The sequence below is a fragment of the Chelmon rostratus genome, chromosome 5 (assembly GCF_017976325.1).
Source record: "Chelmon rostratus isolate fCheRos1 chromosome 5, fCheRos1.pri, whole genome shotgun sequence".
NCBI lineage: Eukaryota > Metazoa > Chordata > Actinopteri > Chaetodontiformes > Chaetodontidae > Chelmon > Chelmon rostratus.
Genome location: NC_055662.1, coordinates 24,991,269 through 25,014,655, shown reverse-complemented (window position 1 = coordinate 25,014,655; position 23,387 = coordinate 24,991,269). Strand labels below are relative to the sequence as shown.

Sequence of the window (23,387 nt, the reverse complement as noted above, 5' to 3'; positions counted from 1 at the left end):
GCTGCACTGTCACAGTCTGCAGGTGGACAGAAAACACAGAGATGAGCTCAGCAATGGTCACATGATCTTAAACTAATGTCCTGAGAAGAGCTCTTAATTTGGGTCGGAATTAATGGTTTTGTTAAGTACAGTCAGAAATCTTCAAAGTCATGACTAGATTGCCAAGTTACGTCCCTTCAGTCTACACTTTCTATCTTCTATTCTCTTTAGCTCATGCACCACTGACTTAACCATCATCATGGGCTGCTCTCTTGTCACAAATTACATTTCTTACTAATTTGTGAGCCACAACATTGCTGACCCTGCTGACCCCTGACATGTTATGCTTTTTGATTTTTTTCCCCATTTCTTGAGTGTGTTACATAGCGCTTGTGTGCAAAGCTACAAAGCCCAATGTCGATGCCAGAAAGGCCTCTTTAGTAGTTTGGTGTCTTCCGCTGCTTGCCTGTGTCACTACGTAACACAGCACCACCTCCAGCCGGTTGACCACCCTCCCCAACTGAATCCTTATGCATCTACTTCGCTGTCTGCCGTCGTTATGCAAAGATACGGAAGGGACAAGCAAACCACACCGGTTTCTCTCTGTTGTCTCTCAAGAACCAACTCTGAAGTCTTCATCTACTCTCAAGGCTGTGGAATAACTGTATTTCGGGTGAAAATGCCCCCTAAACAACTGGGAAACTAAAAAAAAATGTGTGTGCTAACCAATGAGGACCAGTACAAAGCTAAGTGCTAAGCATTGGAACTGTGCTGTTGTTGGCTGCACACACACAGACCAAAACCTGTAAGTTTTGTTATGTTTTATGTTGTTTTACTGTTTACTGTTTATTTTAGAGGTTAATCTTTAGGATGGATGCTGGACTAATGTTGTGATATTGAGGGACAGTCAAGCGAAACTTCATACTGCACTAGGTCAGCTAGCAATAGCATTACTGTTCCGTTCTGCTTTGGGATTCCCGCCAGTATGTGTGCGTGTGTTGCTGCCGTATGTAAATTCACTTGAAAGACATGGTCTGAAGCTAACAATATAGCTACAAGAGAAAAAGAAATGGTCAAACTGCAGGAATACATTTGTTTGGCAGCTTGTGTGACTCTGATTAGCACACAACAACTTGCTCAGACCATAAAGCTGCAACATTACTGGTCCGGTAAGCAATGAGGCTGAAGTCTCCAACATGTGCAGTGGTGAAGTTTTTGGGTTAGAGGTGGCTGTTGTGGTGATATTTAAGGAAGAAGTGGGTTATAACAATGCCCTGGCAACAAAAACACTGGTAGACATGATGCAGAAACATGGTGAATGGTGCCTGATAGGCCTGTGGGAGTTGACCAATCAGAGCAGACTGGGCTTTATGGGAGGAGGCCTAAAAGATACAGGAGCTTAAACAGTATTTCAGACAGAGGGTGAATAGAGGTGCTGCAGCAATGTACAGTATGAGAAAATAATTTGTTTTTTGAACATTCAAGCTTATGAACCCCTTCTAGTAGACCCCTCAAATAGAGGTATAAGCATAATAAGGCCTCTTCGATTGCCACACAATGATGCAGGGCTAAAAAAAGACAAAGATGACTTTACATTAGTGACCACCGTAAGTCATACAACCACTAGAAGAGATAAAAATCAATTAGTTCAAGTTTCCAGAAAAGTAATGATTACATTTTCACTTTCATCAACTTGCTTCCTATGAATTTACATATTAACTCTGAAATAGCACCAAAATATTAGATACCAATGGCCATGCAAGCACATTTCCTGGTGCCAAATTTACAGCCAGCGTCAGTACCATCTCCTCTTGCCAAGTGTATTTTATTAAATTCTTTCCAGAGAAATATTCAAGCAATAAATTGACACAGGAAAGTACTACAAAGACACAATAGAAAGAATCTGTAAACTAGGCCGACATACAGCAACATTAGTGTACATTAGTGACCAGAGTGAAATGACACCGGAGTGGGTGGTGTGGGTCATGTAAATTTATATTTGCTTTCCAAATTGACAGCGACAGGACCAATTGTTTTAGCATCTGTAACCGCAACTGTAAGAACATCTTCCAGCTTGTGGCTTGGCACATTTCAAAGAAACAGATGGTTCCATATAGCAGGAGTCACTCAATTATGCTACGAAACAGGAGGAGGAGGAGGTGAGTTTGTACTGACAGAGATGACTAAGAGTCTTTGTCTCCAACGTTTCTGATCGTTTACGGTGAAGCTTTTATCAAAAGTGACAAATGTGTTGTTACAGCTCTCAACCACTTCTACCCTTTTTCCAGGGATGCTGGTGGGACGGGGCTGCTGAGCAGCTTCTAAGATCTGTGGGCAGCTATCATCACTCCGTGTTGTGAAATTGGGACTGGATTGTTTGTAGTCCAGGAGAGAGCCACTGCTGCTGAGGAGGAGTCTAAAGATGGCTGTGTCATCAGAGTATTTAAAGTACACGATGACAGGAGATAAGCTTTTGCAGTCGTTTGTGTGCATGGGACAAAAAACAGGCTGAGAACACAGTCCAGTGATAATGATGACAGTAGGAAACAGAGAGATGTCAGCTGTATCTATACATGATACATCAGCAAAGTAATTTAATCGCAAAGTGACATGATGAAGATGATACAAAGATGTCAACAGGAATCACTGAGGCAAATGCCCATGGGCAAGTCTGCTCAGTGTGTGTGTGTGTGTGTGTGTGCCCCTGCACAATTGACTGAGAGCTGCTTCAAGCCTCTGCCAGACAATACATGGAGTGATGCTGCAGCAGCCACAGGCCGGAGGATGCAGCAGTGTATGTCCTGAGGGCAAACACCAGCAGTCAGAGAGGACCAGCGGGCTCCGCAAGGCAGCAACAAGAGGAAGTAAAAGCCTGTCTGGAGCCTCAAATGTCGAGAATTGTGATGGTGCAGGATGAGGAGAGAGCAGGTACCGTGTTGCAGAGAGATCACAGAGCGTATAATGATAAGGCTAAAAGGAAAATCAATAAGTTTCACTTGTGTTCAGCTTTTTACCGAAGTAAAATCCGGCATTATAGAATCTTGGGGAAAGTGAAAGAGGGAGAGAAAGGGCGGGATGTGCCGCCGTCTCCCTCATTCAGATGCTCATATTATGCTGCGTAATGCCATGCTACATACCTTTGAGCTCTAATCTGTTGCTGCACTGCCTGCCGGATTCACAGAATAACAACAAATTCGCTGTGCTATCAATAGACACTTTGGGTGTGGGCTTTTCCCTCTGATGTTGCTGCATCCAGCCAACGGTGGCAACACAGTCCTCTGGGAGCATTCGTCTTTTTCCACTTTTCAGCAGCAGTCTGACAGTTCACACTCTGAATGTTCAATATAGATATCGTATACACAGAGGCCCTGAAGCACGGCCCTCCTTCACTTGCCAAAATGAATAATCCCACTTTTGTCTAACATGATTGTCCTGGAGAGGTGGATGGAGAGAGACAGATGGGAGGGAGCATTCAGACTTGGGCTGGGTAATTACTGACTCAGACAAGTCAGAGCTCTGTGGTGCTGGTGTTACCGCATCACTGAAGTGGACTCTTTGCTGACAATCCAATTAGCATTCAGGAGATAGTCTAAAGGATCGTAAACACACTTTTCTCATAAAGAGCTGTCAGTTTATGCTTTGCTGCCACAGACATGCAGTCGGAGAGTACAGCTTGGTTTCATTTACAGTTTCGAACGTACATATTCAACAATGTATCTGAGGCCAATTATAATGGACTATCTTGACCAAAATGTCATACTGAGCCTTGTTATTCTCAGTCATGATATCACTGTGACCACCAGACCGTCATCCTCAATGCTGTTGAGGTTATAAATGAAACTAATCTGCGTCATCTGTGACTCTGAGTTGGTACAACAGTCATCTTCTCCGTGTTTTCCTCCCATCTGAGATGACTCAGTCAGGTGGTGGATTCTTCTCTGGGGAGCAGCAGATATTTTTCTCTCTCTTCTCCAAAATATCATGAAGCCTCGGCGACGATGCTTTCAGATGTGGTGGTCTGCGAGCGATCGTACAACGGTGTCTACAAGTACACCAGGCATGAATAGTAACACGTCACGTGTGAGATGACAACAGGAAAAGACCAGGGGGAGGGCATCGACTCAAGCTCGTCATCTGCATGATCATCGTAAGTCATCCACCCAGCAGAAGCTCTCCTGTATAGAATTTCATACGGGGGTGGGGAGGACCAATTTAGAAACCTGTGTCTCCTCCTCAGGGCCTGAGAGGATAGTCAATAAAAATCTGCATCTGTGCATCAGGGGTGTATGCGTTCACAACTCCCAGAGCACACCCTACACATTTTCCATCCATTTTTAGAAACACAGCCATGCATTCTCCTTGGATACGTGAGGTGAAGGCTCAGCGTGACTAACTAGCTTGAAGTCTTATCAGGCACTTGCACAGATTAATGCTGTTATATGACTTTCAGAAGCAGGTGTATGAGTCATTACTGCAGAACATATGACTGGAATAAGAGCACCTTGTTATGGCCGACAGCCCAATATTTATTTTCGAGATGTTGGTACTTGCTCGTGTAAACAAGAACCGATGAAAGCAGGAAGAGTGACAGCGAGGCAGCGGTGGATTGATCCAACATGGATCATTATGGAAACAGCGCTGAGAGCTGGGGGGGGGGTGGGGGCGACAGAGGCAAGAAAGTCATCTCCTTTGTACTGAGATCAGCAAAAATAGACGTGTTGAGGCAAAGATTTTACTATCAGTGTTTTCATGTTATTATCAGGCAGTTTGTGCTGTAACAATAAGCCCATTAGTGAATTGACAGGAAATGGATCATCAGTCTGTTTTCTTTCCATACGCTGCTTTGTGTAAAACATATTGAATATTATGAAACACTATGTCGTACTGCACTTGAATTCCAGGACAATAATTCCCTCGCCGTCCTCCAAGAGGGACATTTCTAAAATGGGTTAATGAGAATCGGAGATCAATGCGAAGTCCCACAATTGGCTTCACTTTAATTTATCTTTTAGCAGGTCTCCTTCTGTGTTTTAATGCCTCGGGGTAAAACTTACTCGTGTATAATGGAGGTCGCCTGTAGCCGCCACCAAATCTCCCACCAACAACCCCGACCATTGGCCGAGGCGGAGTCCCTGTGGGCTCAGATCAGCACTTTCTTCCAAAACATTCTCCAAGGTGCTGATGCTGAGTTGATATTCATGTCAGCACACCACATCACCCTGCCAATGATTTAATAATCCTGGTGAAACCATAAATGTCTTTTTAGGTTGCTGTGACCATGAATGTTTCATCAGCTATAACACACTCTGCTTTTTTCCATTAAAGAACCAATAACCTTGCAAAGCATACACAATTTTTCACAGTGCTGCAGGAAAGTAGCTCATTTTTTAGACTTAGCCATTACTAGGCTCGTACTGCCTTGCGTGACTTTATATTCATAGTTTATCATGTTGAGAAACTATGAATAATATGAAGCGACACTAAAAAAATTATAATTATTGTGGCGCGTGGATGAGGAAGAGAAGGGAAATAACATTTTATTTTTACTACTTTTTCCTCCTTTGCCATCTGGCCTGGCAGTAACTCACATTGTTTTATGTTTTATGAAACAGAACACAGCCTGAGATCCTCAGACAGGAGAGTCTTGGCTGGTCTACACTTTCAACTCAAATCCCGTGGTGATCTGGAACATCATGTCTGAGCAGGGAAGACTGGAAAACAGCCTTTTTTTCCCCTTTAAAATCTCTTCTTCAGTCACATCTATAAATACAGACTTATTTGAGTGTCAATCAGAGGTCAAATTTACCAGTTCAGAGTTTGAGTTATGAGTCATACACAGACCTTCATTAAAATGTTCCCAAAAACATAAACTAGTTGACAACACCTTGACTCACAAGTGGGATTCACGTCACCAGCTGCTCCTTGGTGACACATGTGGGCTCTTCAAAAATGAATGACGCAAAGAAATTCAAGGCCTGTGCAGACAGTTTTCATGGATGGTCTGATAACTGGTGTCACCACAGCTGATCGGATGTTAAACACAAGACGCATACGATGGATGATTGGAGGACAGCCACTTTAAAGGGTTAAGAGTAGTAATCGACTTTCTGCTGAATGGATTGTCACAAAACAGATGACTGGGTCTTAGAAACTCCTCGCAGTATTCAGCTGCTGGTGTCTAATGCACACACACCAGGCGTCCAGGGCGAGGGAGCTACCTGCTCCCAGTTGCATGGCACAGCTCCCTCCATCCGCCATAATGGGACGACGAGATGCCAACATAGCAACACACTGAGGCCTGGACCTGGGCAAGATTGTAAAGCACTGCACCAAGAAGCCCTCCACTGCAGAGGGAAAACATCACTCAGCATTTCTTAATTATTTACAACTCCCACCCCCATTGCCTTTCACTCTGTGTAAGTCCCCTCTTTAAGGCATTAGTGCATTCTTTATGTACTCGGATCTCTATCAGAAATTATGTACAGAACAGTGACTTTTGGGAGGAAAAAGATCACAGAGCATCAGACAGATTGAGAAGTTATTAAAGCCTATTTTGGGAAATAGTCAGGATGTTTGTTAGCCTTTTATGTCTGTGGCATCAACAAATTATCCATGTTTTCAGTCAGACAACGGCGTTGACAGGGACCATCTGTGGAACCATCTGTGAGGACTCTTCACCTCTCAAATGTGAGAGCGTTCCACCGATTCAAATGCACACAACTACATCCTCTTGGCAGGCAAGGCTCCAGGTCCCGCATCGCAGGAGAACAAACAGGAAAGACCATCCAGTGACCAACAAGCTACCGTGCTGTTCTCCTGCTATCACTGTTGGCCCTACCCAGCAGACCTAAACGGCGCAGACGCTGTGAATTTCATTCTTAAATCAACACAATGCGCACTGAATTAGCGGTCCATATCCTATAGGTCTCATTTTTAGGACTAGCCCTCAAATATAGCAGACAAATGTCTGCTGACCCACATTTTCTCAGACATTTTGATGTAATTCAGAGGCCTCTTTCATCCAGGCCTTATTTTAGAACTACAGAAGTAAATGGCTATTGGACATGCAGCACTCAGTTAATTGCACTCCAGTAAGAGCCTGCAGTAAGTCTCAAATTTTCTTGCCTGATGGTGATTCATCCCTTCATGCCCCAGAGGTAAGAGGTGGGACTTTGAGAACGGCCTGCTGATGCATTGGCCAGTCATGCTCCTTCAATTTCCTCCCATCTTATCTCGGGGAAACAAGTACTGGCAGGCAGGGGCATTAAATCAGCACAGTAAAGGTCTGCTGTAAAGATACTACGCATTTATTCCCCACTAACCAGAAGTGACCTACAGCTGGTGGTCTGCTGAGATAAACTACATGGTTCTATACATATAAAGAAACAAATCCAATCTCCTATCGATCCCTCGGTGCGGTAGCCGTGATACTGTCTTGCTGTTGCTTTGCTTTGAAGATCTGGCACAGCTCAACTGCCGGATATCTGACCCTTCCTCTTGCCCCACCAGCAAACTAGTAGGTACAATACACCTGGGTGTTTTCAGTGGATCTCTGTTGGCAAACGAGAGCCTGTGCTGGTCTGGAAACACTGCGACACTAAAAATAAGCTTTGGACCAACTTCTGAGACAAAAACCCCTGTTGAGATGCTCGGCTATGTGACTTGAAATGCAAAGTTTGTTTATTTAGACGTCACTCTGAGCTGCTGGGGCATTACCGCAGCTACAGCATGTGCACAGAGGTGATTCTAATCCGCTAAATATAAGCGTCCGAGTGGACAGAAGTGATGCTTATAGATTCTTTCACAACCTGATTGTGTTTTGGGTTTTCAGCTCCTTCCTCTCTTGGGGGAATTTAGTTTAAAGGCCACATTAATTATATCTGTCTTTTCCAATATGCCACAGTGTTTAGGCAGATCTAATCACCAGTTTCAGAGAGGCTGGTGAATCGATTCTCATCCAGCGCTCTGATGAGAATTTGAAGATGAAGCCACTCCCTGCTGAAGCTCGGCCACAAACTGCAGAAAATTGTCTCTCGCACAACACATTTAGAAATGTGCTCAAAAGCAGGACAAACAGATACTTAGAAGCTTCATATACAGTATGTTTTGTGAAGAGCACAGAAGAACATAGAGTTATGCACCTTTACCAACTGTGGCCATGGTAACGGCAAGATCAGAAGACGAGAATCAGAATGATTAAAAGCCTGTGTGTGTGTGTGTGTGTGTGTGTGTGTGTGTGTGTGTGTGTGTCCACCAGTCTGTGTGTTTGTAGTAGACTGTACCTGTGCCAAATTTCAAAGCCTGTGCAGAACGGCTCATTGTTGCAACAGCAGTGTCAGTGGATCATCTCTCATCAATAAACGTGGTTGCAATTTGTCAGAAATGATGCATCTCGCTAGAATGATGCTCAACAGCCACAGCTGAATAGAAAGCATGGCAAGAGAGGAAGACGAGCTGAAGACACGGGATTATGAGTACAGTCGCCTCGCATCCTTCAGCTTTAAATAATGCAGTTAGTGTGCAGAGCACTTCCTCCATCTTTTTTCACCTTTTCCCGAAACGCCCATGTTTCCTTAAGCTCTCAGTCGTTTGTTTTCTCTTGTTTCATATGATATGTCCAAAGAAACAGTTTTCCCCATTTTGCTTCCTGCCTAATTCTGGTCTTCCTCTGTAAAGAAAACAGTGGGCTGGCAGGGAGACAGAAATACAGAGAGCGAGGTACCAGCATAGGGGAGTCGTCCAATCACTACTGTGGTTGCTCATGTGAGAGGAGGCAGCTGCAGATATCTCTCAGACTGTTCATTCAGTCTTTTCTCCCCTCCCCCATTTAATCCCCATGCTTCAGGTCTGTAGGAGGAGTTGGAGATGGTGGAACCGAGAGGCGGATTCCCATCTTCTTTTTTCTCTCCTCCTTTCATATTCACACCAGCAGCAATGAACCTGTTTGGTCCAATAAGTCTTGTTACAACACGCACTGCTCTGACCCACAAAGTGTAATAACCCACGGGTGCAGGATGAGGTAATATCACAACAAGTAGGCGACTGAATCACCTGTCCCGTGGCACAGCTGGAGTTGAGAGCTGCCCTGCCCACATCAGCATTTGGAGGCATCACTGATGTTTTCCTCCTCGTCTGCAGGCACATCAAGCCCCAGTGTGCGTTCCTACTGTAAAAATCCTGCAGCAACGCCCAGGGACTGCAACCACACAATCTCCCAGATGACTTACCAGGTCTGTTTTCTTATATCAGATCTGCAACAAGGCAGCACTCGTGTTGCAGGAGTGCAGCCAGCCACCATTGTTTTAATTCATCAAGGAGGAATTTACCAAAACCTACTGGGCTGCACCAAGAGTTATATTTATCAGCCATTCATGAGTACATAATCACAACACCAAAGCATGAAAGCATGCTGTAGTAAAATCAATGCAACAATTCAAAATAAGAAGGCAATCAGCTGAACTCTTCTGCATGAATGACAGGATTATGCTGCTGCAGAGCAATGTTTCCAGTGAGACGTGTTTTCCATAAAACAAAGGAATCAATCAAATGTTCATTTGCATAATTTGTACCTCACGTAGGTTAATTAGCAGCAGCTCTATGCATATGGAGTTGCACTGCACACATTCACAAATGTTCCTTTTTCATTCAAATGACTCAGTAAAAAAACTACCTCATAGAGATAAAGATTATATATATATATACACACACATATATATATATACACATATATACACACACACACACATATATATATATATATATATATATGTATATATATATATATATATACATATATATATATATATATACATATATATACATATATATATATATATATATATATATATATATATATATATATACATATATATATATATACATATATATATATATATATATATATATATATATATATATATATATATATATATATATATATATATATATATATATTCTCCATCAAATTAACAAACACAGGCAATGAAAGGTGTTCCAACAGAAGGGATCATTTCCAGTCTCTCTCTCTTGTGAATGAAATGCTGCATTCATTCAACTTGTAAATGAGAAATTCTAATGCACTGAGTCACTGGCCAAACGCAATAACCTCTCAGTGATTTTAGGTGGAGGAAGCGATGTTTGAAAATCCTTCGAAGGAGATCATTATGCCTACCTGTGAGTCCAGTCCAGCTCTCCTCTCTCCTCTCTCCTCTCGCTCAGGGAGCTGTCAGAGAATGATGCGGACTAAATTTCTGTGCAGCGCTTGGATTCGACCACAAAGTCAGTCATTGCGCATGGTGCGTGTCACCCAAACCCCCGTTTTTCTTCTTTGCCAGGAGGAGTAGTCTGTTGCTCGAGGCACAGCGGACCTCCTCAATGCGTGGGAACTCGTCTTCTCTCCTGCGTGGAGGATGGAAAGCCCTTGGTACCCTGGGAAGGAAACCCCTGGATCTGAAGTGATAACACTGATGCTTAAGTGGACAGTCATCACCTGATGCGATCGTCTCTATAACAGCGCATAGTGTCTAAATTTGTCTCCTCATCCACGCAGCCCTGTTGATAAGTCATGAATTGGTGATTTGTAACTGCGCTTTATGGTATTTTAACATTATCATCAAATCAAGAATGTGGTTGTTGAAAGTTTTTTAACCATTTGAAGGCAAAGGCTTTTAATGGAATTGAGCAATCATTCTATTTTTAGAGTCGTTTTGCTTTTTATTTTGTGTTTATCTTTATCCTGCATTACTGTGGATCACCAGAAATATCTTATTATTTGGCAAAATATACTATATATAATTTGCTGGCACCCTTTACGTCGCATGAGTTGGGTTATTTTATTGTTTTGGAGCAACAATTGAATCTCCAAAAACAACCACTGAAATTCTAACATCAGTGTCTCAATTTTAAGGAAAAGCTACCACTTTGATTCTTACTGTGGAGATATTGCGCCATCTAATGGATAAAGTATTCATTGCACCAAAAAACGAAGGAAGAGCGTATATTATTAGATAGATAGATAGATAGATAGATAGATAGATAGATAGATAGATAGATAGATAGATAGATAGATAGATAGATAGATACTTTATTTATCTCCAAGGAGAAATGTGCAAATTATTATTATTATTATTATTATTATTATTATTATTATTATTATTATTATTATTATTGGTAGTGATATTATTGTTGTTGTTGTTGTTGTTTCTGCAAGCTTTACAAGAAAGAAATCACATGCACCAAGTGAGTGCTTTGCATAGAAAAGACAGAATGGACATAAAAACAGATTAAAATGCATGGAAAATAAGATGGAAAATAAAACCACTTGATAATAATAACAATAATAAGGATGAAAATAAAAATGAAGACAATGCATAAAACCACAGAATACAATTATAAAATATAGATAAAACAGTAATAGAATAGGATGAAATATATAAAAAAGCATAAAGCATTAAATCACAGCATAAAATCTTTAGGTAGTGTGTTCCACAGCTTTGGGGCGAAATAGACAAAGTCTGAATCCCCAATTTTCTTTAGACTATTGCTTGAAACCTCCAGTAGATCAGCAACACCTGATCGCGGAATTATATGTATATGTGTATATATATGTGCATATATTTCTGTGTAACATCAGTGAAATCGGTACAAAAGAAATACAAAATACAATCATAATAAAAATTACTTTGCAATTTACACACATACACACACACGGAAAGAGAGGAAAAGACTGCAGGTGAAACAAGAAATTAATCCTTTTCTACTTCCGTATTCGCGTCCCACATTAAGAACACATACTTATTAAGTATTCGCTCTTGTACATGTGGTGTACACAGAAATGATTATGATACGTCCACTGTAACGATAGTGGTGTGCATATGAGACGCAGATGTTCCCCAAAACTGGCTTTAATGGTGTTATTAAACGAACTCTCAGTACGCATGCGCACCGCAAATTAGCTGCACCTGAAAGCCAAAGGTGGATAGCTATTCTCTTAGCTTTCTAGTTGCCATTATTTATGATCATTTCAGACTGCTGTAAGATATCAGACAGGACGGTTTTTTATAGGCTGGAAGAAATTAGCTTTCGGGGCTGTATTATGGTGTGAACTATCTTGATACCGTATCTCCTTTGGTCACGTGATTGAGCAGTGCCGCTGTGGTCACCTGACTTGTGTTTCTGGTGAAGAAAGATGGCTGCACACCTTTCGTACGGGAGAGTCAATTTAAACATTCTGAGAGAAGCAGCACGAAAAGAGCTGCGAGAGTTTTTGGACAAATGTGCGGGAAGCAAGGTAATGAACACACATTAACATGTGACCGAAAACATGGCGGAAACAGCGACAGTTAGCCGTAGCCATGGATGTGACGTTAGTTTCCTCAGCCTCAGCGTTATCACAGAGCTGCCAGTGGTCGACACACCTTTCCCAATACATACTGTTGCTGTCAATTAAACACATATTAATGTTCTGAGTGTCGATATATTTAAAACTACTCTGGCAATGTAGCTACAACCGTATCTGCATGTTGCTTATTTTTCCTTTATGTTGGCACCACATCAGTGTATTATTGGAAGCATTAGCTAATAGCTCATTTTAAACATTTCCGCTTACAGATCATTGTTCAGCTCTTGCTACTGATACTCATAACTTAATGTGCTCTTGCTCTTTAGGCCATAGTTTGGGATGAATATCTGACGGGACCTTTTGGGCTGATAGCTCAGTACTCTCTACTGAAGGTGAGCGCTTTCTGTGCAGCTTCTTCTGTTCAGTAGCATGATAGACTAGGCCCAGGTGAGGTATCTGGCCTTAAAGGTACAGTAGTGTTCCATATATCTAACACAGCTTAGGTTTTTGTTGATTCTAAGCTGTTAATGCCATGTTGACTGTTTATTACTGTGTTTTTTAAGGAACATGAAGTGGAAAAGATGTTTACCCTCAAGAGTGGCAGGCTCCCCCCTGCTGACGTCAAAAATATCATCTTCTTTGTCCGTCCCAGGCTGGAGCTCATGGACATCATTGCTGAGAATGTATTCAGGTCTGTTTTATATGCCCCATTTTAAAGAAGGTGTTTTCTCAGTGTCAGGTACTCAAGTATTTTCAGGTCCGCCCACGGTATTTAACACCTAAGTCCTGGACTGTGCTGCTTTCAGTGAGGACAAGCTGCATTCGTCACGAGACTTCCACATCTTGTTTGTGCCTCGGCGGAGCATGTTGTGTGAGCAGCGACTGAAGGAGCAGGGCGTGTTGGGCTCTTTCATCAACATCGACGAGTACATCCTGGACCTGATCCCCTATGATGGCGACCTGCTCTCCATGGAGTACGAAAGCGCTTTCAGGGTGTGTTCAGCTTGTTTGCCCCATGCAAGTGGGGCATACACTCTGCTGCTCAAATATTTAGAATTTGTATTTTTAACTGCCATGATCTGTTTTTACTCCCTGTTGTCTCTTACAGGAGTGTTACTTAGAAAATGACCAAACAAGCCTTTACCACACAGCCAAAGGCCTCATGACCTTGCAGGCACTGTATGGCACCATTCCACAGATATACGGCAAAGGAGAGTGTGCTCGGGTGAGTGTGACCGATGATCGCTATTATGCTGAAACCGCTGATTGCACACAGACGGAGGCTCGGCGGCAGCCAGGTGAAGGAATTTGTTTGAGAAAGAAATTCTCTGCTTGATCTCAGCATGTTGCCAACATGATGCTGAGGATGAAGAGGGAGTTTGCCGGCAGTCAGAATCAGATCCTGCCTGTGTTCGATACTCTGCTCCTGCTGGACCGCAATGTTGACCTGCTCACCCCTCTGGCCACACAGCTCACCTACGAGGGTCTCATTGATGAGATCTACGGAATCAACAACGGTCTGAAGAAATCTTTTTGATCATGTGTGAATGTTAGTCTGATGTGAATGCGCTGTTAACGATAAGTCTCCATGTACTTGTGTGTTTCTTGAATGTCTGCTTCTGTTTTTAATGTCCAGTCCTTGTCTTTGCGCCCTCTGACTCAGGTTATGTCAAGTTGCCTCCTGAGAAGTTTGCACAGAAGAAGCAAGGCGAGGCGAGTAAAGATCTGCCCACAGAGTCCAAGAAGCTACAGCTCAACTCGGCAGAGGAACTCTATGCAGAAATACGGGACAAAAATTTCAACGCTGTGGGAGCAGCGCTCAGCAAGAAGGCCAAAATAATTTCAGCTGCCTTTGAGGTTGGTCTCCCCTAATCTTTGCCACTGTAGAATATCTGCCAGCTGTAAGATGATTTCACTGTAGGGCTGCGCAATATAGCAAAAAATAAGTTGACGATCATTTTTCCCATATTGAACAGTATCAGTATTTATCACAATGTACGACTTGACAATGCTGCTAGTTTGAAGAGTATCCTAATAATGACTGCAGCCTGAATAAACCAGAGAAGGTTCATCAGTTAAACTTCAGAATATAACATGAAAACACAAATTGGTAGCATCGGTACTGTATTGTCTTCTTCTGTTCTTCTTAGCGGTTAGCGGTTAGCATTAGCTAAATGGTAGCATCGGTACTGGCCACTACCTGGAGCATCTCCTAAACAGGCCTGGGTCAGTTGAACGTGGCAGTGCTGTTTGGATTGTGTAGGAGCAGTGTGAACTGGCACTAGGGGGGGTGACTCTGGGACGCCGGAGTTCACCGCCTAGCCTCCTGGAGGTGTCGTTGGACTAAGTAGGCGAAACACTGTTGAAGGGAGGTATCCACCTGATGACCCCCAGAGACGTGTTAGGAATCACTGCTCTTTGGCAGGTATAGAGGCAGATTAGGGGTCCAAGGTTCTTCACTGAGAATGAATCCTCTTTTTGAGCACAAGTATCTTGTGTTTAAATTGACTAATAACATGAAAACACAACGTAACGTTTAACTGGACAAACACGGCTCGGTTTAGAATATAGTTTGTGATTAAAGAATATATTGACTAATATCTAAATGTAATCATTTAACATGGGCCAGGATTTTCATCCTCTCTGTGTGCTTGCTGGGATGGTACTTTCACAGGTGATGGTAAAGATTTCTTGTGTTTCCTGTCTCGGTCGGGACCGACCAGCAGCATATTTTGCAGACCATCTTAATCTGCACTTCATCATTTTGAGATATTTAAACCACTTCCATGTAGCATTATCTTTTTTTTGTCAATAATTTTATCAGCTTTGCAGGAAAATGCAAGTTTATTTTCACCGTTGCTTTCGTGCCCCATCTAATTTTTTTCCTCTTCTCCAAAGCACACTTTTTTCATCGGCAGCTCAAACAGTGCGTTGCAGAAGGAAATAGGCGTGTACTTTGACGTGCAAGCCAAAAACTGCAGACTGAATTGCTGTTGTCACGTTTTTTTCTGCTGTGTGATATGATTGGCTGTTAGATCTGTCCATATCAAGTTAAAACTGTCAAATGTTTATCATCATTATCAATCTGACTTGTATCCCGTTTCAGAATGGTTTTAATTGCTCAGCTCAATAATGTTCATTGCAAGAATGTTAAAAAATATGTCTTTGCAATGTCTGGTGCTTCCAGGGAGCTACGTTAGATCCCTTCCAGACATCCCTGCTGATCTGATTGCAATCTCTGTGGCATTTTACCACAAAGGTCATAACATTCTGTAAATCCATGTGGTTAGGGAAGTGATGACAATTACCTAGAGATAAGATAAAATGCTAATTGTTTAAGTAGAATGCTTAGCCAGGCCAAACATATTAGCATTCTGTCGTCACCTCAGAACTCTTGTACACTGATTGCAATGAGTAGAGATTGTTGATAAGCAGAATTATGCACCATCAGAGGTGCAGAGAGCAGGCTGCTGATGTGCAGTGTGATTGGCTTTTTGTGGTAGTTAAATTGTATGCCATTATTTAAATGTTGTTTTTCTGAGCTGCAGTATCAAACATATCAACAGCTCGACCAGTGACGTTTTTTTTTGTTGTTGTTGTCTTTCAGGAACGCCACAATGCCAAAACAGTGGGAGAAATAAAGCAGTTTGTGTCTCAGTTGCCTCACATGCAGGCAGCACGAAGCTCGCTGGCGAACCACACTTCTATAGCGGAGCTGATCAAGGATATCACCAGTGCGTAAATAACTCACTCTTTTCTCCTTAAACTGCTTTACAGTTCATTCTGTTTGCATTTTGGAGCGATTCTTACATATTTTCATAATAACTAAATAAAGCCTTGTGCTTTGTGAAAACCTACACAGAATCTTTATTTCGAGAAGTGAGCAGTCACGATAACGTAAATCACCCGAAAAGCATTATGAACCCACCTTGTATCATTAATTTCTCCTGCTTTTAAGGCCCATAGAATCCCATATGTCTTTTTTCTTGCAGCGTTGTAAGTTTAAGCTGTCGTCTATGTTTATTATTATGTGATCTAATCTAATGTGTCTTGTCTTAGCATCGGAGGCCTTCTTTGATAATCTAACAGTGGAGCAGGAGTTTATGACCGGGGTCGACACAGACAAGGTTTTCTTCATCTACCTTTTGTTTTTCTAAAGCTAATCTGTCATAAAAGTGATTCCCACATAACTATGTGCATAAGTATATTATAGATTCATATGATCATATGATGTCCTCACAATAATCTGAGGTGGTTCATTGCATTTTTTTATTTGATTTTTACTGATTGAAATTAGATCAATATACTTTTTCTATGGGAACACTATAGTTCTGATGAATGTTCCGTCACTATCCAGGTGAACACATATATAGAAGACTCCATTGCCCAAAAGGATCCATTGATCAAGATTCTGCGCCTGGTGTGTATGCAGTCAGTCTGCAACAATGGCCTCAAGCAGAAGGTGTTTGACTACTACAAGAGGGAGATTCTCCAGGTAGAGTTAAAGACATGAAGATTTGTTTATGGCTCCAACTAATTGTTTTCATCAGTTCATCAGTTAATCTGCTGATTCTTTTCACGATTCGTCAATTAATCCTTTAGTTTTGGAAACGGTGAAGATGCTCATCACAATTTCAAAGCGACGCCTTTTAATTGGTTCCTTTAATCCAACCAACAGTCTCAACTCAAAGACTATTCATTTCATATATCATCAATATTAATATATCAATATCATAAATGGCAAAGAAAAGAAAAAAAAGCAGCAAATTCTTACCGTAACATTCTTAAGGTTTCTCAATTCTTAACATATCGACCTCCTTCATCTCAAATACATTTTTCTACCTTAAATGGAAGTGATATGTGGATTAAGATGCACATGCTAGTTGAGGTAAAGGATGAGAAAAAGACCTGTCCCACGTTAGAGTTTAATATGTTCTGTATCTTTGTAATAGTGCAATTTTAACCCCTCCCCTCTTCAAAAATGTTAGTATTTTTGTCCTTTTAACTGGGTGATGTACTCCCTGCACATTCCAAGAACTTAGTGCCACTCCCACCACAGTTGAATTTCATTTCTGCCTGTACTGTAAATTGTGCTGCTGTTCTCTCTCTCTTATCTGTCACTTCATTCATTATCGCAGATGCGATCAAAGCCGCTCCATAAATAATGTCTTTGGACATCTAATGCGGTTTCTGTGCAGAGTGAAACCATGGCCATACCCCCGTAAGAACTTTGTACAATTATCTTTATTGGTCCTGAAACTGTAAAACCAAAACAAACAAAACACTTAAGAATAAACCAGTACCCACAGAGTATCTCTGGGGCTGGAGGACCCTCGACCTTAACAAAGATGCAATCATACTAGCTTACACCCGGCATTTCCACATGAAAAGGATAATAAAATCTAAACACAAATAAACAATAATTAATTACCATAACGATAATGGTAATGCAACCTTCAGACAAGTGATTCCCCTTAAATTTAAGTTGATAAGGTAGCAAGAATATATGTAAAGAAAGAAGTAAAAGTGATTAGTGAGAAAAAACAACCTTGACATACTACCGCCATCTCGGCAGGAGTGAGACTTTTCAGCAGTTGGGTTCTTCTTGGTTGGTTTTGGAGGCATCTTGCCAGTTGAATTTCCCCAGAAATGCTCCAAAGACTTTATCCGGAGTTGAAAACTAGGTTGTTAAAAATAATGATTTACAGTTATAAAACAGTAGGATACGCCGGAGCTCCAGCAGAGCATGGCTGCTCGGTCGCTTGCATCACCGGAAGTCTCGTGACAGTTTTTTTTTAATAATGGCCTTTTTTTTTGTCTTTTGTGAAGACCTATGGTTATGAGCACATGCTAACGTTGAACAACCTGGAGAAGGCGGGTCTGTTGAAGCCACAGACGAGCTCAAGGAATAACTACCCCACTATTAGAAAAACCCTTAAACTGTGGATGGAGGACGCCAATGAACAGGTACGAGATTTATGAAGAGAAGAAAGAACTGTGGGGATTAAACCCAAACAGTCTTGACGGTTTGAGGAGGACCTTGACCTCTTTGTGTGTTGTTTTTATTCCTGCAGAACCCCAACGACATCTCCTACGTATACAGCGGCTACGCTCCACTAAGCATCCGACTGACCCAGGTCTTAGCCAGGCCCGGATGGCGAAGCATTGAAGAGGTGCTAAAGATGCTTCCAGGCCCACACTTTGAGGAGAGACAACAGCTGCCTGCCGGCCTTCATAAGAAACGTAAGGACCAGTACAAACTCGGTCTGCTGTTTGCCCTGCTGCTCCCTGAACAGAATGAAAGCAAACAGCCTCCTGCCTGCCACATGGAGATAAGACACAGCTTTGTTTCTGTTCAGTCACATGCTGAACAGCAGCAGATTGATGGTACAAAGCTGACAACACCACAGATGCACTGTCTATGGCTTTTCTATGAGTCTGCATCGAAGAGGAGGCTAGATAACAACACACTGCAGCCACCAGTGCTCTCCTTCAGTTTTCCTCCATCTTGTCATTTTGGCAGTAGGAGGTGTTAAACTGATGTGAATAATGAATTTGATTATACACTCAATTTGAAATGTGCTAATTAGAACTGTGAGTTTGGACATCAGACAGTGGGACTTGTTTCTACATGCCTGCCTCACACTGGGTTTTAAAAGGTGATAATAGAGGACTCGAATCTAAGGGGAGGGAGATGGCTAAATTAGTGTTTTCACATATGAAAATGTGGTGCTTTGGCTGAAGGGACTTGGCCCTATTTTACATTCAGTTGTAGTGCGTTAACGTGAGCGATGGCAGAAATTTTATGTACTTAGAAACGTCTTTTGAGGAGCCACTGGTAGCTACGGGCAGGCGTGGTTTCAGTGTGTCGACAGCGAGGGAAGCTGCTGTTCTTTCAAAAGCAATAGCGGCTCCTGAAGAGGTTAGCGTAGACGCTGCTGTACAATCAGTTATTTCAGAACTGGAGAGCATTTTTGTATTAAAGGGAGAGCAAAGGACAACACAGAGATCATGATGTTGTCATGAGTTTCACTCTCCTAATACAAATGGTTAATTGATCTGATCGATTGAAGTTATTCTATGATAGACAGTGATAAACAGATGATTTATTCAGTCATCTGCCAGGTGGTTTTGGAAAGCTGCTGCCCTTTTCTAACAGTTTCTCTATGGGTGACTTCTGTGTAACAAACCATCTGTTTTACAGGAAAAACATGAAATGTCCTTTGTTTGCGCAAGCAGGGTATGTATTTATTTATCTCATTTAGCTTTTCCTTTTTGTTTGAATGACGTGCGTCTCCTTTTCCTGCCCTACAGGCCAGCAGGGGGAGAACCGGACGACGCTGGTGTTCTTCCTCGGCGGAGTGTCGTACGCAGAAATAGCCGCTCTTCGTTTCCTCTCTCAAATGGAAGACAGCGGGATGGAGTATATTATAGCCACCACAAAACTCATAAACGGTACAACTTGGATAAAATCCCTCATGGACCGGCCTGAATCCCAGACCCACTGAGTCACCTGCACGCACACCTGGCTACATCAAACACCCCATCCATCAGAAAGTCTCAGCTGCTGTTTTTATGTCCATGTTGGTGTAATGCAGCTGTTTCATTGATGTCTGTGCTTTAAAGAGCGACAGGCTCTTTACAGGTGCCCGGTGGAGTTTTCTTGTAAACAAGCCTACGTTTACTTTCAGTGTTACTGACCAAAAACACGCTAGCATCTTAACTCCTGACATGAATGCTTTTCCTTCATCACATTTTAAACCCCGCATTGTTATATCCATGTCGTCTTGCTTGCCTGCTTTCCGACCCTTCTTTGTACAGTGACACCACCAGCTGTGAATCAGTGCAATGATGTGAGACCGGCAGCATGAATGTGTGTCACGTTGCCTGTCACCTCATTAATGTGCATGATATGAACAAAATGGTGACCCAATAGCAAAAACATTTAAAAACATGAACTCCACAGGGTACCTAACTTTTTTTCCAGTCCTTGATTTTCACGTAGACCATATGATATAAAGATGGTTTCATGTTGTTTATCCTGCATCCCTTCGTCTTCTGGCTACATTTCCATCACTGAGGTCACTGCTGTACTATGGAGCTACTGTATATTTGAATGTATGATTATAACCTTTGGGATGTTTGTGATGATGTCATGTATAAGACGATTAAAGATGCACTTATTGCGGTTTTTGAAGTCTTGTGCCAGCAGTTTTCTGTGGTAAATATATTGTATTGCAACTCAAATGACTTGGTCATGTGGGAAGCTATTTTGCCTATTGTTTAGTAGAGAATTTTCAGAGTGGCTAGCTGATTGTTATCGGGGAGAGCAGATGAAAGGCAGGGATGGGAGTGTATCCGTCAGTAGCGGTCCAGCTCTCTGAAGGAGCAATTAGCGCTGTAACAGGCCTCCCGATCAGCCGGTAATGGCCCTGTGCTGTCTGGAGAGCGCAGCCCACGGCAGCCCATGATTTGACAGCGCAGGACACTGATTGAATTAGGAGGCCATTTGCTCCATGTTCCGGTAGAGGATAGCTGTGCTGCGGGAGGGTGTTTGATCCGTGTTTCAGTCAATACCTTCTCCGTGCCTTACTCTATGAACACAGGGAGTCCTGCTGACAGCATCTGGATATTTTGGTGAACTATCTTGGATAAATCTATGTTCATTTCCTGCATGTTGTTTGGCTCGAAGACCTGGAAACTGTTTTAATTTAGTTCATTAGAAAATACTTAATTCTGTTGACTTTGCATGATGACCAAAATCTTACACTACAATGTCTTTGTTTGAGGAGCAGGTGCGCTGAAGACTTAAACTCCCATTAGATCAATCCCACGGGATTCAGATCCTTGTGATCAGTTATTGCTTTCGGCTCCTCCTCTGCCATAAGGGCTTGAAACGCTCAGAGCAGCGCACACCAACTTGGACTTCAGGGCTTGAAGCACAGGAGCCCCCTTGCTGATCAGCTCCTGTCCTGCTCCAACTACACCGAGGTATGATTTCTTTAAGTGTTTTACTACAGAAATTACACCACGAGCTAGTCTGTGTTTCATGCATGTGTTGAATTTTCTCCGTTTTAGTTCATGTCTGTTAAACCTTTACCAGAGCAGAAGATATTAACACAGTTTTAGATAAGTGACGAGACTGTACTGACATTTCTTTCAAACTGTGATGAGTAACAACAGAACTGGATATTAACTAGTATAATTTAATCCGACTCTAGCATAATTTATATATCAGCTTGTCCGTTATTTGTGCAGCCTAATGAACAACAGAATCACAGAAAATATGTATGAATGTATTCAGCATGTTTCCATGAAAATATCAATAGTTTAAGAAGTGAAAGGTGAATGCTGAAGACGTTCCGCTGTAGATATTGTTCGTGACTATACACAAACAAAGCAGATCAATACTGAACCCACTTACTGCAATTCACAAATAAATTATTAACAGTGGTCTTGTAACAATGCAGCCTCCTCAGCTTCCACAAGGCTGGGAGCAAATCAATTTGCTCCTCTAACTCATATAAACTTGGACATATTTAATAACACAAAGAACTAAAATGATGTATTTGCTCCTGAAATTACAGTAATTTTGTCTTCTTTTGTGTTCTATTTGGAAATTTGTGTTTTCAGAATGGGTCGAGGTGAGAACATGGGACACCTGACTCAACCTGGTTGCGGGCAGAAGACACAGCAGGATCCCCTGGATGTGGAGCCCTTGTTTATCCGCTTCCTCCGGACATTCAGGGAAATCCTCAAATTTGTTCTCTTCAGCTACACGGTGCTGTTTGGTGCTTTGCTGCTTGCCAGATGGACCACTTATTATATGGTGGGAAAGTGAAAAGAAACTGACTGTTGAAGAATGAGCCCGTTCTCGGACTTAGAGCTCATTAATGAGGACGATCAGGCACACCTCCTTGGGATTTGTGGTCTATGCAGTTCCTATAAATCATTGTCTCCACACACAACAGCAACAGCTGGAGCGATCATGTTTGCTTCCTTATTTGATTCACACTCGGCAGTAGAGCTTGCAGCTTTTGTGCATTTTTTAAAACAATCTAAAAGGGTGTTGCTGGCATGTAGTGCAACTCTACACTGAAACTCATCTTAAACGAGACAGCTTGCATCAGATGTGTTTGTTGACAGCGTTAAATGTGCAGCTTAGAAACTGATATCTTCTGAGTTGGAAAATTACCACAGTGAGGGTGTGAAACATGTTTGTATAGTCAATATTGTGTATTCTTGATTGAATAAAGTGTTAGAGCTGTTTTTTCCCTGAGAAGTACGAGTTTGATAAAAATGTTTTTGCAAATAAGGCAAATGAGCAGTGGCGAAGTCAGCAGGGACTGTTTCTCTGTTACAGTACTGATTTCTCCTGCATGAGTTAGTGAAACAAAGCTGTCCCTTCTGATGGGATCTTATGTGTCTGGGAAAACCAAATCACCAGCCGGGCATAGTGACAACTGTGCTGGGGGCTCCAGCCTCCCCGAGGGCCTGAATGCTCCAGGTTTACTGTATGGCAATTCCTTTTGGGGTAATTTCACAAATTCTACATTTTGCTGGCAACTATATTAAAGCATAATGTAAACAAATTATTTGGGCCTTGAGGCAGCGCCTGCATTATTACCCATCTTGTTACTCTGTCTTGTAGAGTTAAAATCTAGTTGTAAAGCCTTCATTATTTTAATTTAAATTCTATTTAATTTGTGCAAATTCCTAAATAAATTTGTGATTAGTGAAATTACCAGAAGCGTTAGTGCCACAGTGATTTAGGGGTTGAGATGCAACCATGAAAAGCAATGTCCCCACTTGTGACCTTTGTTGCATCACTCTATCTTCCTTCTTTCCCGTTATCTATCTGCTGGTGCTATCTCATAAAATGCATAAAAAGCCTATTTTTTATTTATTTATTTTTACAAAAAACGAAATGATGCACACATACAGTGTACAGAAGGGATGCATATGTTAACAGGCCGTTTTCATGGACACAGAACACATTTTGACATGTTACAGTGGGAAAAACACAGGTATAAAAAATAAGAGGAATGATGGCTGAATTCCATTCACC

The 23,387-nt window shown here is 41.9% G+C and overlaps 1 protein-coding gene across 1 annotated transcript; it reads left to right on the top strand.

Moving 5' to 3' along the window:
- Positions 1-12,151: 12,151 nt before the first annotated feature.
- On the top strand, positions 12,152-20,503 carry vps33a (VPS33A core subunit of CORVET and HOPS complexes). The gene is made up of 13 exons (XM_041937241.1): positions 12,152-12,268; positions 12,646-12,711; positions 12,883-13,010; positions 13,126-13,312; positions 13,428-13,544; positions 13,662-13,836; positions 13,983-14,176; positions 15,927-16,053; positions 16,379-16,446; positions 16,677-16,814; positions 18,149-18,286; positions 18,394-18,562; positions 19,634-20,503. The coding sequence occupies exons 1-13, from the start codon at positions 12,167-12,169 to the stop codon at positions 19,825-19,827; spliced, it is 1,803 nt and encodes a 600-aa protein (XP_041793175.1). The 5' UTR covers positions 12,152-12,166; the 3' UTR covers positions 19,828-20,503.
- Positions 20,504-23,387: the final 2,884 nt, after the last annotated feature.